The sequence below is a fragment of the Ambystoma mexicanum genome, chromosome 6p, assembly GCF_040938575.1.
Source record: "Ambystoma mexicanum isolate Mex_15411 chromosome 6p, UKY_AmexF1_1, whole genome shotgun sequence".
NCBI classification, from domain to species: domain Eukaryota; kingdom Metazoa; phylum Chordata; class Amphibia; order Caudata; family Ambystomatidae; genus Ambystoma; species Ambystoma mexicanum.
Genome location: NC_090935.1, coordinates 759,790,476 through 759,806,994, shown reverse-complemented (window position 1 = coordinate 759,806,994; position 16,519 = coordinate 759,790,476). Strand labels below are relative to the sequence as shown.

General features: G+C 46.0%; 1 protein-coding gene across 4 annotated transcripts in view; it reads left to right on the top strand.

The window, feature by feature from the left end:
- ARB2A (ARB2 cotranscriptional regulator A) overlaps positions 1-16,519 on the top strand; it is a 2,893,216-nt gene that overhangs the window by 2,328,806 nt on the left and 547,891 nt on the right. For all 4 annotated transcript variants that reach the window (XM_069627631.1, XM_069627632.1, XM_069627634.1 and 1 more), the window contains one exon: positions 3,916-4,000. In XM_069627631.1, the coding sequence (XP_069483732.1) occupies positions 3,916-4,000 (85 nt within the window). The remainder of the gene's footprint in view (positions 1-3,915; positions 4,001-16,519) is intronic.

Genomic DNA, 16,519 nt, shown 5'->3' with positions numbered 1-16,519 from the left:
AGTTTGTAGGTGATTTCCTGAAATGTTAATGGAGCGTACTGTGGTAATAAGAGGAAGATTTTTTTATTTCAATAGACTTGATGAGTTGGGGGCTGATGTTGCCCTGCCTCAGGAAATGCATTTATTGGAGGCAGAAGCAGAAAAGTGAAAACGAGGTTGGGTTGGTAATGTGTTTTGCTCTGCTTTCACTTCAAGCTCTAGAGGTGTATGTACCTTGATTAGGAAGAATATACGAATTTCAGAAATGAGTTGTGAAAGGGATAAAGAGGGTAAAATTGTAAGTGTCAAATTGAAATGTTACATACTGTGTTTGTAATATATATATATGCTCCCAAAGGGGGATGTTTCATTTTTATTACTCGCACAGTTTTTGCAAAGTTTGAATGAAAGAAATGTCATTCTGGGGGGAGACTTCAATCGGTGTCACTCTAGATCCTCAGCTGGATAAGAGTGAGGGAACATTGGGCATTGAAAACAGGTTGAAAAGGAGGGCCTTGAAGGAGTTCATGGCGGAGAGGAATCTTTCAGACTTGTGGAGGCTACAGAATCCTTTAATCATACATTATACCTATTTTTCAGCTAGACATAAAATGTACTCGCGGATTGACCTACTCTTAACTTCAGGATTGTGTACGCAAAACTACAAAGGGTGCGATATCAAAGGCTTCATAATCTCAGATCATGCTCCTATCGCTCGAGAAATGAAACTTACCTTTCCACTACCTAGAACAAACAGGTGGAGAATGAATGTAACGCTTCATGATGACATTGACATCTTGGACAAAATAATAAAAGAAGCAAACCTTTTTGTGGAAGAGAATTGGACTTGAGAAGTGAAAGTGGAATTTGTGTGGGAGGTTTTAAAATACAAACTATGCAAACATACTCTGTGAGTTCTTTCAATTCACTCAAAAAGAAAAACTGGAAGATTTACTTACGAGGGCAGAAAGACTCCTTTTCAGAATGAGGGGCAAGTAAAGGAGAAAAGTATGATCAGCTATTGCTTTATCGCCTGCGAGTGATGGATAGTGAAAAGACAATTAGTGCAATTGAAAACAGAGATGGGAATTTGACTTATGAGCCTATTGAAATTAATGAAACGTTCAAGGAATATTATTCAAATCTATATTCCTCAGAAGTGTGAGTGCATGTGAGTCACGAGGAAGTGAAGCACTTTGTAAATGGGTTTAATTTGAAAACTCTAGAGTCAAAGTACCGAGATTGCCTCGAGAAGGACTAGAGTGTGGAGGAGCTCAAAAGAGTAGCAAGTGTTTTAAACTCGGGCGAATGCCAACCGAACTGTATAACATTTTCCAGATGAGGTTTTCAATCTTATGCTGGCCATGCTATGCTCATCATTGAAAGAAGGTCGGCTTCCGGAGACAACTAGACTTGCCTCTATATCCCTTTTCCTAAAAGAGGGAAAACCTTCAGTTAAAACCAGCAGCAATATCCCCATAAGCATGATAAACACAAACAATAAAATCTTTGCAAAAGCATAAGCTTTCAGGATGGAACACTTGTTGCCTGATATTATAGCTCAGAGTCAAACAGGCTTTGTAAAAGGGAGGGATGCCTCAGAGAATATGAGGAGATTATTATTGACTTTGTACGAAAGCAGGGAACATCTGAAGGAGGTGGTGGTGTTCTCGTTTGAAGCAGAGAATGCTTTCAACCAGATAGAGTGGGAGTACCTTATGTCAGCTATAGAAGGCTTTGGATTTGGGAAAAAGATGATTGAATGGATTAGGCACTTTTACACATGCCCAACAGCTAATGTGAACACGAATGGCTTTGTTTCTGAGGTATTTGAACTTAAGAGGGGAACAAGACAAGGCTGCCCCCTCTCGCCCATAGGAGCTTCTAGCTGTGAAGATTAGAGAACACAAGGTAATTGAGGAGTGCATTATGGGGAATCTTTTCAAAAAGTTTGGCTTTACGCCGATGATATGCTGTTGGTTCTTCAAAACATTGAGTCTTCTGTTCCAGCGCTAATTGACCAAATTGACATCTTTCACAGGATCTCGGGGTACAAGATCAATTAGACAAAATCCGAAGCATTGCCAGCATCAAGCTCCTGTTCGAACTTGAAACTGAATGCCTATGGTTTCAATTGGTGTCCTGACAAGATGTGCCACCTTGGGGGCCTGGCTGACTAAAGATGTAACTAAAATGATGGAGGTCAATCTATTGTACATTACCCTAAACTTTGAGTCAAATTTAAAAGATGGAATGAGCTGCAATTAAGCCTCTGGGGGAGAGTGCATGCAATTAAAATGACATCAACACCACAAATTAATTATGTACTAAGCATGATCCCCTTGCAGATCAAAAAGAGCTTCATAAAGAAAATTGAGAGCCTGATCCAAACCTTCCTGTGGGATGGTAAGCAGCCACGTTTAAAACTATGGAAACTCCAACTGTCCCAGGAACGTGGTGGTCTGGGTGTTCCAGATTTTGAAAACTACCATCTGGTGTTTGGGGCTCACATTTAGTTTCATTCATAGAGAACTCAGCGGATGCCTGAACACAAGCTGAGGCGAGTAGATCTTCTCCATTATCCCCTATAGCAATTCTTACATCGGTGGATGGGGCAGGCTGTGCATCTTTCCCACCTACTACATATATACGGGCATGCTGGAAGGATCTTCTAAGGAAAAGAAAAAAGGATGTGGTTGGCAACAGTATTACCTCTATCTGGTTGAATCCAGATGTGAAAGTGGAAGGGAAATCTCTACTCTGGCCAAACTGGCTGCTGGGTGTTATACAGTGGCTAGAAGATCTTGTTGAGGGCAAAAAATGTATCCGCTTTAAGCAATTAACTTCGGAAAAAGGTCTCAAAGATTGCATACTGGGAGAATATAGAACGCTGAAGAAAGCGCTGGTGAACAAGGTTCCAGAGGTTGGCAAACGGTGGCATGTTTGGTTAACAGAATATAAATCAGAAGGCCACCTGGCCTCTTAGAGTGTACAAGAATTTGGAGCAGTATAAGAATCCAAATAAAGATCTATTGGACAAGTGGTCAGGAACACTAGGCTCGGAGATGACTGAGGACAGGTGGAGGAATGTGTACAAGAATGTGGCTCTTACCTCTCTGAATCTGGGTGAAAGGAGTCGCCAAATCAAAATATTAAACAGAGTGTTTTGGACGCAGCAAAAATAATTTGCAAGGGGTTTACTTGATTCAGAGGCCTGTTGGAGGTGTACGCATGTCAGGGGAACCTTTGAACACATGATTTGGGATTGCTACGAATTAAGAAGCTACTGGAGGGAGGTCACATTAAGAATGAATAAGGTTCTTATGCTGAACAGAGACTGGGACTATGAGAGTATAATTCTGGTTGATCAAGATTTAGTGGAATATCTCTCTTTCCCTCAAGGGTGCTGGTTTTTCAGGGCGGCGAACTCAGCAAAAAATAAAAATTCTGAGGAAGTGGAAAAATGAGGAAACACCAGATGTGGCAGAATGGTTGACTGATCTAAAAAAAGGTTTCCAGAATGGAAAAGATTATTCTTCACAAAGACAAGAAAATGAACTTATTTGAACAGATCTGGGGAAGATTTCTTGAACTGTAAGATAATTTTAACTACTCCTCCATGGGAATACGTTTTGTAATGCTTGATTATTTCCTGAAATATGTTAATATCTTCTTTCATTGGAATGTGTTGGGTATTCTAAATGTAATGAACTTCGTTCTAGGCTTGTTTGTTATTGTTTTATTTTTTTACTGTGACAGTAAATGTATGTTTATTTGACTTGGTTATGTATATAAATGTATTAAACTTGTAAATAAAAAAATAAAAAAAAACAGATAGACCTAGTAACACCTTTATTTGAAATGTATTGGTTATACTCTTGGTCATTGTCCTACCCAGTCTTCCTTTTGTTTATATTTTGTCTATCTGCATTGCAGAACTGTTGTAATTGGGTTTCCAGTTCGGAGCCTTTAGATACATCGGTGGAGTCTATGCTGCCAGATTGCCCCCGCGTCTCTGCAGGTACTGATACCTTCACACACATGCATATGTTGTTTCCATGATTTTTTGGTATGCATAGACATCAGTTTGAAATTGGGCACATTTTTTTACAACGATTCATGCTGGGAAATCTCTAAAAGCTGTGTAGAACTTCCACTCTGATTTTTCATTTTTTTATTGACAGTGATGCTTGAGATTTCAATAACTGTCCATGCTTTGTCTCTTTTTATATTGAATTTTGGAGATCAGCATACATGTAATCACATTTGTAAGTTTGGAGCGATTAACAGTATTGACCAAATCAATAAAGCCAGCTTTCAAAAGTAGGCACCCAACTGCATAATATATATAAAAAATGCAGAAATATGACGTCTGTTTGTATAACTCTTTTGAAAGGCTGAACCTTTATAACTTTTCACAATCATGCACGTACAACTGTTTACATGCTGTTACAATAATAGTGTTTGCTTTTTACTGCATATTTCCTCTATTTCCATCTTAACTTTTTTCTTTACAGGGTCATGCTTTATTTCCTGACAAATGCACTGTCATAGAAACTTAATGCACCTTAAAGTTTCAGATCTTGGAGAACAATGTCCGCATACATGGAACCCAAAAATAATCCACTAAAGCAAGAGGTGCTGAAAAGCTGCAATGCCTCTTTAAGTGTAGCACATATGATTTATTAAGCTAACAAATTTCAATACTAGTAACATGCGCTTAGCACAAAATAATGTTATTTGCTGTCTTGAGTTTCAAGAGCAATCCATTTGACATTTCAGTCTTGAACAGCCTACACGTGTTTCGACGGTATCCGGTCATAATGTCGAAAACATTTTTTTGACATACAAATATGTCGAATCAAAACTGCCGAATTATTTTTTTTTTTCGAATTTCATGTTTTTTTATTTTTAAGGGTTTCATTTTGTTTAGTTGGCCAAAAAAAGATGTTTTCTAAAAAAAAAAAAAAACAGAGGTTTGGGGGGGCGGGGGGTATTCGAAAAAAAAATGTTGGCTATTTTGATTCGACATATTTGTATTTCGAAATAGTGACTGTTGAAAAACCGTTTCGACACATCGTCTTTATCAAGTCATGAAGCAAAATTGTATTGATCCCTTTATGTGGGTAAGTCTGGTATGCTGCGCTCTGGTATGAGATTTGAATGCTGACGTAGGTGTACACTAATGTATGTAGACAAATGAAACTTCATAAAAATATACTTTCACCTTGTTGGCAGACTTCACTATTTTAGAATGCGAGTAAATATCTGAAAATCGGGAGACAGATGTCCGTTCAGGAATCATCTGTAGCGGCATCCACGTTCATTAAGATGAACATTGCACAGACAAAGCAATTGAATAGGTTCTGCCTTATGTAAAGGACAACACCTAATGGGAGACCTGGAGACTGTCTCAATGTAAAAGCGCCACCATAAGGCATCACTTTATTCATCAGCATTTATCACTCATTACTTGCTTCCATGAAAGACAACACTATCCTATGTAGTAATGACCATTTTCAAAATTAAAATGCTGATATGTGATCAAAATAAAGTCTCACATAGTGCTATTTTTCTATTTTATTGAATTGTCTGATGGGAATGCCATACACTTTATTGTTACAATAGATGCAAATAGGGCAAAATAGGGCTTTCAAGCATACAGAAACATATGATACTCTGAGCGAGCTTGGGGCAATGCTAGTTTATGCTCCAGAGAACTCACAAACTCACTGCTTCACTTCGGCCCTGTATACGAGATTAAGACACTGAGACCTGCCTTGACAATCTGGAATGTGTAACCTGTGTATTCCTTTAATCAAGAAAAACCCATTTGTTTCCCAGAGCAGAAGGCCATGCGAACAGGTCTTCTGAGTTAATGAGCAGCCCCCACCTTTGCAATTCCATGTAAGAAAAAATATCCTTATAAATACAAAGTAACATATTAGTAGATGCCAAAGTATGCTTTGCTCGCTGATAACAATCGGGCCTGCTTTACTAAAACCTAGCTTAAAATAGACTTCATTGGCAATAAAGAGTCACTTTTGACATTATCCGAGGCAATGATGCCGACCAGATCAAGCTTTTTTTTTAATTTAAAAAATATTTTTTTATTGGTTTTTACATAACCACAAACCTTCAACAACTCCCCATCCTTTGTAATATCGCTGTATTGGTTCTGTTCCTTCTTTGCCCAGTATGTCTGACACATAGATAAGAGGTCCATAGTTGTCCAAAACCTGCAGTTTATGGGTGATCTTTTGTAACACTGTGTCCTCGTGCAGGGTCAAGGGAGTAGGCCCACAGACTTTCGTGTACTCCTGCGGGTGCTTTTAGTACCCCAGGAGGAATTGCCAGCACGTCCTGTTTCTCTGAACCCCTCGGGGCATTCCATCCTTGGAAGAAGCCGACCAGATACAGCTTAATGTAAACCCAAACAAAGGAGGTCCTTTGTCAGCAGACCCATGTTTATTATTGACTGAGAGTCTTTCTAGCATTTGTTTAATTATCCACTGCTAAAAATCCAAGACTGAGACTTTTGCATTAGAAATAAAGGAACAATTCAAATGCACATTGCACTTTCATTTAAAACACAGTTTTGAGAGAGTCAACTATACAACATAGAAACATGTGGAAAGGTACATTGTAATCATGAGACTCCTCTATCAGAAGAGTCTAATGTTTGAGTCTCCTACAATGTCTAATAAGTGATAATGTATTAATATTCCTATCTCTATGAATAAATGCCTGATATAGTAATGCTGCATATCCAGACGTCCGTCTACAGTAACAGATTTCAGAAAGCCATATCCCTTTGGCAGGTGGCTACCATACATTATGGTTAAAACCGATCTTCCATTCAAAATCATTACGAGCAAATTGGCCCCCCATTTTATTTTCTGGACCAATTGTATAGGAATTATAATTACCCAATGGAGATTGGGGTGTGTATTCTATGGGAGTGTCTGAATATGCAGCAAGCCAATGGAAAGATTTGACCAAGCAAATAGTGTGACACAAACGTGGGAATATTACACATTTGAAAAAGCAGGAGCACACAGGGGTGGGGTTTTTCACTTTGGAATCAAAAGCTATGCAGAAGGGAACAACACCTGTCTCCACTAAAGCAGTGCTACATTTGGATAACATATGAAAACTCTTGAGGATTTCTGCTGGCTCCAATCCTAATAATTAATTCAAAGTGAGTATCAAGAAGAATCCCCAAAATGTAATTAGATAAGTTCCCTAGAATTATTGCCCTGCTCAGTCCTTGCATTAGTTGGGAATTGGATGATGGCCATGAGGGAGCATTCATTCCAGATAGAAAAATCTTGGTATTTTGTGTGAAATGCAACAGTGCTTCCCATTATATATAAAGCCTAGTGGGAGTTGGCTGCATATAATAAATATAACACTTCTGTACACAGAGCGCAGGAGTTGGAAAATTATTATTCATAGAAATATAATAGAATATGGTAGCTTGCTAATGAGTTACATCCTGTTTTCATTGTACTTGAAGCTGGGGGGGACATTGCTTTTTTTAAACTTTATTTATTGAGCTTGACACTACAACGAAAGAGCAAGCAGCAAACAATTACAACTGCTAGAACATAGTACATACACATGTGGAAAGAACTCACAAATCAACTTGGGGACCAGCAACAGAGCAACGATCAATGTCCACAAAACGTCTGTAGGAATAAACAATGCATCTACTTAATCAAGCATGAGGATGGGGGAGGAGCATTCGTATGATCATCATCGGAATCAGCCGTTAAGGATGAAATGTAGGACCGGAATGGAGACCAAATATTCCTGGGCCTTGAAACCAGTGGTTGCTGCTCTGCCCAGCCCTCTTCGGCATCCGAGGCCCAGGTCACAGCACAGAGCCATTGAGAGTGTGTGGGAGCTCCGGGAAGGAGCCAACACAGTAAGATGCAGCGCACCGCAAGGAGCATGCAGAGCCCTGCCAGTTTCTTGGAATCCCGGCCGAGGCCGGGGAGATCATGAAAGAGGCATTTTAGTGGGGATGGGGGCGATAGTATAATCCAGAATATCGGATACAGTGGAGCAAACCTCACCCCAAAACTGCGAGAGGAGTGGACATGACCATATCACATGTAAGTATTTTGCATCTTCCGAACCACATCTGGGGCATCTGAGGGGGGGGTGGTCATTCAACATATAATGTAGCCTGATCAGAGTATAGTGGAACCTATGAAGCACTTTAAATTGGATTAGCATGAAGCGGGAATTAAATGATATATCATGAGTCAGAGAGCACATATTATTCCAGAGTTGGTCAATAATTTCAGTGCCCAGATCCTCTCCCCAGGAGCTCCTGAGTTTGTTGAAGGGGGGGACAGTTTTGGACTGTAGTAGAGTGTATAGTCTGGAGACCTTCCCACTGTGGGACGTAAGATTCAGGAGTTCGGTGAGTATAGGGTCATCTGGGGGAACAGCAGGAAAGTCTGAGTATCTTTTCTTGGGGGAGCTGCAGAGGCCAGGATACTGGAACCACATGGATGGTTTCTTGCGTAGGGATACCGGTAGATCATGCCATTCAACGAAGTTACCTTGGTCAAAAAATCTCAAAAGGTTTCGAAGCCTGTATCTGCCCAAAGATGCAATACAGCCAAAGGGTTGGCGGGAGCCTCAGGTAGGAGGTTCCATAAGGGAAGGCCACCATGAAAGGGTTGGGGAACCCCGACCAGTTTCCAAATTTTAGATAAATCCAGTGATGTGGAACCCACAGGGTCGAGGGGATCGAACTGGACACGCTGGGGCGAGAAGACCAAGGAGCGAAGCTCTCGATTGTCGACCGCAAGTCGCTCAAGCCTGATATGCGGCGGAGGGTTTATCCAGATAAACCAATATGAAGCATCTTGTGCTTGGGCTACCATCCAACAGAATCTGAAATTGGGGGCAGCAAAGCCTCCCCCAGACATGGGAGTAGATAATGCCCCCAACATAAAACGAACCGCACCAGAGTGCCACAGGAAGATGTTGACTATGCGGTTGAGTGTTTGAAAGAAGTCCTTGCCAGGCCACAAGGGAATATTAAGGAACCGGTATGGAAGCTGGGGGGAGTACAGCCATTTTTAGAATACCAATTCTGCCCGCTAGGGAAATCGGTAGTTTAGCCCAGCCTGTGCATTTCCTGGTGAGCGTGTTAAGGTAATTTTGATAATAAGTTGCATAAAGGAGATTAGGCTGGCGTGTTATCACAACCCTGAGATAGGTAAACTCCGTTTGCGCCCATGCGAACCCGAGGCGGTCTGGAAGGGGGAGTGTGGCCTCGGTAAGTGGGAATAACGTAGACTTAGCAGAATTCACTTTGAGTCCCAATATATGGCCGAAGCGGATGACATGGTTCAGGATAGGCGCAAGTTTGGCTGGGGTGCGAATGAAAAGCAGGGCGTCATCGGCATATAGAGAGATGATGTTGGGAGGTCCTGTTAATCTCAGCCCCCTATGTGAGTGTATTTGACATATCCTATCAGCCAGAGGTTCCATGGCTATTGCAAAAATCAGAGGAGAAAAGGGGCAGCCCTGCCTCGTGAGTCTGGATATCTGGAAGAGGGGTGAGCATCTATCCTCGGTGCGAACCTTGACCATTGGATCAGAATATTGAAGCCTGATCTAAGATTGAAAGCGGGGCCCGAAGTTGCATTTCTCTAGGACACGGTATAGGTAGCTCCAGGAGACGAAATCAAAAGCCTTCTGCATATCGAGGGTTGCCATTACTCCCTGAGTGTTCGGGTCAATCCGGCTAATGATATTTAACAGTCAGCGCAAATTAAGGGAGGTGGAGCAACCGGGGATAAATCGGGCCAGGTCTGGGTGAATTATGTAGAACATGTAAGCGGCCAGCACTTTAGCAAAAATGTTAACATCAAAGTTGATGAGGGAAAGAGGCCGGTATGATCTGCAATGAGTGGGGTGTTTACCAGGTTTAAGGAGAACCGAAATTGTAGCCTCCCTGAGGCAGGCAGGGAGAACACCCAACTCACATGATTCCTCCCATAGAGCGTGTAGGCGGGGGACCAGGCGGGATTTATATTGTTTGCAAAATTGGACCGGGAGGCCGTTAGTTCCTGGGGCCTTACCAGAAGCCAGGGAGTCTATGGCGTTGGAAATGTCATCAGTGGAAATAGGCATCTCAAGGCAATCTCTGGTCTCTAGGGAAAGGATGGATAGAGGGAGGCTATCTAAGTAAGCGTTGACCTCAGCAATAGGGGTGCTATCAGCGTTAGCATAGAGAGATTCGTAAAAGGATTGGAATTCGGCATTGATAGCTTGTGCTGACAAGGGCTAGGGTGCCATCAGTCCTCTATATGGTCGAAATGTGGGGTGAGCCAGACTCCTGGTGGAGGAGCCTAGCTAATATACGGCCAGGACGCTTCCCCTCGCCATACCTTCGGGCAGAATGAGGGTTATCGAGAAATTTCCTCTCCTGTTCCGCATGGATGCGGAATGTGTCGAGTTCAGTACCGATGTTGGAAAGGGTATCAGGAGATTGTGACAATGCATGTTGGGACTCAAGGGAGGAGAGTAGAGATTCACTTTTTGCAATGTCACCACGAATAACTCTGAGACTCCCTGATTCCTTAGCGATTGCTATGCCCCGAATGAAGACTTAAAAGGATTCCAAAAGTGTAAAATACATGGGGGCGAGCCCGTGTTCAACTCAAAGTAGTAGTCTATGGCAGTTTCGAATTCCGATCTGAAGGCAATGTCTAACATGGATTGTGGTTTCAGTTTCCATGACCGAGACCCATGGTGATCAGTACTGCAGATGAGGGAAAGTAATACTGGAGAATGGTGCGAGAATGTTCTGGGGAGGATCGAAGCTTGCATGATGGTTCTAATAAGTATGTCCGATACGAGCCAACTGTCAATCTTTGAGTGCGATCCATGAACCGAGAGTAAAAGGTGTATGTGCGGAATTCCGGGTGTAGTAACTGCCATACATCAGTGATCGTCACCTGGGACTGTATGTCGATGATGGCTTTAGCCGCTCTGGAGAGCTGGCGGGGTCTGGTGCCCAATCTATCCATATTAACATCAAAGATGGTATTGAAGTCCCCACCCCATAGTATTGGAACTAGGGGAAATCCGGATTGTAAGGAGGCAAGCTGGGTGTAAAACTCAGGGTCGTCTATGTTAGGACCTGGGGGGGGGGCGCTGTTGCGCTCGTTAAAGAGGGCCGCCTGACGCGAGGCTCAGTGCCGAGAGGCGACATTTTTATATAAATCCTCCTTTGGTGCGCAGTTTTTCGATCCATCATCAACCTCAAGACCTTGCTATTGGACCCGCGCACCCGCTGTCTAAATCTCACGGCTTGGATCCGTGCCTCGGCGGAGATTTGCGACGTTGCTCTGAGCCCGTGAGCCGACACAGCTCCATCCCGCCTCTCTGCTCCGGCGCGTCTCCGCCTTGGAGCCGGGGATCGAGGGCCTGCGGTGGGGGAGGGGCGTGTGGGCTGCGCGCTGCACCCTCCCTCCTACATCCACTGGTGACCTGCGGCGGGGGGGGCCTACATTCTGTGCGGACCCGGAGGTCCTACATACTACGTGTCACCGCGCCCCTCCTCCCCTTCTGCTCGGACCGTCCGCATTGTGCCCCGTGCCGGGGGGGCCTCCCTATTGTTGGAGGGCTGTGGTGGCCCCTCCTGAGCGGCGTGCTGACGCCCGGCACCTGCATTGGTGCGGTGCCTCCCTGGACCCGGAGGCCTCCGTGCCGTAGAGCGCTCTGCTCGGTTGCCCCTCTTGGGCGGCGTGCTGTCTCCCGGGGCCGTGATTGCCTTCTACCCGGGAGTGTGTCGGAGACTGCTGCCTCCTCCTGGATAACGGCGGTGAGTCCTGTGGGCCCCCGCTTCCACTGCTACCTGATCCCGATACCACTTACCTCGCCCAGCACTGTCTTGGGGCTGCCACCGGGGCCCATACCCTCTCCTGCTATCGAGCTAGAGGGTCTCACTGGACAGCAATTGGCATATCCCATCCCCCTGTCCGACGCCAGCACTCCAGGTCGCTTATGAACTGCTGGCGGAGGATCCCTTCCTGGCCTGGGAACCCCGGCTCTCCTTGAGGCACCCCACGATGAAAACCCTCCGGCAGACCCAAGCTAGCCACATCTTCTAAGGGTGCGCTTCTGGGATAGACCCGGGGACCCTGCGGACCACCTCTAACACCAGCATTATACCCATTACTCGGACTGTGCAGCTGGCAGATCCTCAATTCCACCAGTACACCCACTGTGCCGGGGGTCCCCGCCCCGACCATCTTACTGCTTCAGTCTACTCCCCATTCGCTTAGGATCGACATGCTGTAGTGTTCTGACTGTCTATCCGCTGGCAGGCGAGGCGCTTGCTCCAACTTCACCGGAACTCACAGCTACTGTTCTTTGGACACTGCTACCGTGCTGCCACCACGCTGGCTCTTTGGCCTTCAACTCCCACTCCATGCTACCAGGATAATCCATTCTGGTACCCTCACTTGCAGTCGAATTGATTTATGCCCGTCGTGCTGGGCTGGGGGGGTTAACTCGTTGTCCTACTGGCGGGTGGCCAACCCCACTTCAACAGGCTCCACCTCTTACTATTGTTCCACACGGCGTTGCTGGTTGTTGTGTCTCTAAGTCCCTGAACACCCCGATCTGCTCAACTGATCCCCCCCCCCCGGAGCCCTCTTCCCCCTTTTGCTCCGCCCTGACGCGCCCATTGTCTTCTTTGGCCCCCAGGCCACCTACCCATCTGGCGTCATGACCAAGGGGATGGGGAAGAAACAAAGCTCGATTAATATGTTTGTGAAGGCCACTTTGGGCTCTGCGGTAGGGGAACCCGACCAGGAGCCGTCTAATTCATCGTCCTCGATTCCCTCTGACTCACAGAAAATGATGGAATTCATCCGTGAGGGATTCACTACACTCCACAGTAAACTAGATGACATGAACGGCACTATATCTTCCATTAAAGCCCATATGGAGAGGACGGACAGCCGTGTAGCTGAGATCGAGACACGAGTCAGCACCACTGAGGATCACCTGGGCTCACTCAGGGCGGAGGTATCCGCGCTCTCTTCCCAAGTAACCGAAGTCGAGAAAAAGAACGAGGATCTTGAATCGCGCTCGCGGCGCAACAACCTCCGCATAATCGGAATACCTGAAGATAACATAAAGGGGCCTATGGAGGACTATGTTGAGCACACTTTATTGTCACTACTTGATTCTCCAAAGCTCTCCCCACAATTTGCGATCGAGAGAGCCCACCGGGCCCTAACTGCAAAACCCAGGCTGGGTGCACCTCCCCGACCTATTATAGCCAGGGTGCTTAACTTTCACGATCAAGACGCCCTCCTTAGAGCAGCGAGAGCTAAGGGTGAACTCCTGCTGGGGGCCGCTAGGATCCATCTGTATCCAGACTTCTTGGTGGCGGTTCAGCGGGAACGTAAAACATTTCTAGCTGTGAAAAGATTATTACGCGACCTGGGGGTCAAATACTCTATGCGGATTGAACACTCCAACCGGGTGTACTTCTTCACGATCCCTGAGGAGGCGTCCAGGTTCATTGACAAACACTTTCCAGGCTGATTCTCCTATCCGAGACGCCCGCCTTGCACGGTTGGGGTCCTTAACAGCCTGCATATCGTCTAGATGTCCCTGCCCCTGGCCACCCAGTGGGCTTTGAAATGTGCAAGCAATCAATCAATATGTGGCTTAACCCCCCTCTACGGCTCCCGTCCACCACCTTAGAGTTTCTGACTCATATGCTGATGGATTCAGTTACATGTTGTGTATGACTACGAGGGAGGTCCCTCCTCCCGACCTTGTGAACAATGTCTTCATTCGATTTGGCTGTGCCTCCCCCGCCCACATAGGGCCCTGCTCGGGTTGTGCACATGGCCACCACTAGGCACCACGTTTATCCTTCATGTGCCTTTCTGTTCGGGGCGTTGCCGCCTGGCCAGTTCACAGGCCCCCTCGGCGTTGATGCCATTTGTTTGGATTTGGTTGTTTGGGTTTGGGGTTATCATTCCTCTGGTTTTGGGAGTGATGTGGGAAGGGGTGGGTGATGTTGGGTTTTTTATGTTAAAAAAGGATGGTTTAAAAATGTCTTGACAGCCTCCGGAGGCCCCGGAGGCCCCACGCCCAATCAATTCATATATGCAGTCAGCCGACCGCACACACCTAAGGTACACACCTTTCATGTCCCCGGAATCTACCTTTGCTTATTCTACCGCCACTCCTACGAATATGGCTGATACTTCTCTAACCTTTATGAGCTGGAATGTCAGGGGATTAGGCAATTATAAGAAGATGCGGCAGATTCAGCTCCACGCTGAACGCCATGGAGTAAAGATCCTATGTTTACAGTAAACCCACGCTCGCTCGGAGCAATGTGAACGATTCGCCAAGCAATGGGGCCCCCAGAGATATTACACTAATTATTCCACTCAGAGTCGATGCACCCTCACCCTAATACATAGAAGTTTGAAGTTCACCTGTCAGCAATCCCACATAGATCCACTTGGAAGATTTGTACTCATAACTGGTACATTACAACATCAGGAGATGGTTATTCTGAACATATATGGTCCTAACATCGACGACCCTGACTTCTACTTTCACCTAGCCACTCTACTTGAGAGCTACCCCCTGATTCCTATTTTATGGGGCGAAGACTTCAATACGATATTAGATGTCACCTTGGACAGGTCTGGTTCTCGCCCTCGCCAACTGTCTAGGGCAGCCTACTCTATCTTGACTTCGCTCCCCCGCTTGGCACTGGTGGACGCTTGGCTCCTGATGCATCCTGATGACCGTACATACTCCTTTTACTCCTCAGTGCATGATTCCCACTCTAGAATAGATAGATGGCTTGTCACAGACTTACTGCTTAGATGCGTAACTCACTTAGCCATTCTCCCCCGGACACTGTCGGACCACTCACCGGTACTAATCTCCTTAAACTGGGGATCGGACGCCAACAAAACAAGGCAGTGGAGGATGAGTCCTCACGCGCTTCTTGACCAGGTTTTTGCCTCCGAGCTTGAATCCTCCATCGAGGAATAGTTCGAGATTAACATGAACACACGCTGTGCTCTGGGAGGCCTTTAAGGCACACACGAGAGGAGTCGCCATCTCTAAGAGCAGTGGCATCCTTAAGGGCATCCGTGCTGACATCGCCACCAGCGAATCAGCCCTATCTGTTTATGAATCCCAATACACTGTAGATCACTCCCCGGCTACGTTAGCGATGCTGGGTTCTGAGCTGGACAGGTTCCGTGGCCTTGCCGAGCACGAGGTTAAGTTCCTGGACTCCCCTCGATCGGCGAGGAAATACGGCGAGGGTGAGCGCCCCGGCATGATGTTAGCTAGGCTGCTACGTCGCAAACTCGGTGCCCCCAACATACCGGCCATTACTAGACCAGATGGCTCACTCGCCACCTTCCCCCAAGACATCAATTCTGAGTTTCTCGCGTTTTACACTTCCCTGTACTCGGAGGTTGACACGTCCCAGATCTCTGAAATCAACTCTTACCTAGAGAACCTCCCTTTATCAGTCCTATCAGCCGACACTAGTGCCTCCAACGAGAGGCCCTTTACCCTAGAGGAAATTGTGGAGGCCATCGAGTCACTGGCATCGGGGAAGGCTCCCGGCCCGGATGGGCTCCCGATGGATTTTTACAAACTATACAAAGCCCAACTAGCGCCTCACCTACTGGCCCTATGGGAAGAATCGTGCGAAATGGGCATACTTCCACCGTCTCTCCGGGAGGCATTGATTATGGTGCTCCTCAAGCCTGGTAAAGTCCCCATGCAGTGTAGCTCTTACCGACCCCTCTCGCTGATTAATAGCGATATTAAAATATTTGCCAAACTACTTGCCAACCGCTTAGGCCCGTACATGTCCCACATTGTTCATCCAGACCAGGCTGGCTTCGTCCCCTCAAGCAGTGGCAGCCACATTAGACATGCAAAAGGCATTTGATTCAGTTTCTTGGAAATACCTGTGGTGTGTTCTCGAGAAATGCAAATTCGGCCCCAACATCCGTGCTTGGATAAAGCTCCTTTACACCGCCCCGTCGGCCAAGGTCCGCACGGAAGACAGGTGCTCTTCCCCCTTTCAGATATTTAGAGGTACACGCCAGGGATGCCCCTTCTCCCCACTCATTTTTGCTATAGCCATGGAGCCCTTTGCTGACATGATTCGGCAATCAACTCGCACAGAGGGTTGCGCACATCTGGCCAGACTGACATAGTCTCCCTTTATGCTGACAATACCCTGCTGTTTGTCTGATCCCCTGAAATTAATCTTTTACCTGTACTGACAGACTTGGCTCGATTTGGGGACATATCCGGTTTGACAGTCAATTGCTCCAAGTCTACATTATTCCCACTCACAGATTCGACACGACCCCCTCCCGACCTACATGGGTTCAACTGGGCTTCCTCTAGCTTCACCTACCTGGGGGTGGTGGTCTCCCGGCACACGTCACAGCTACGTGACAACAATTATCACGCTTATCTAACTAAC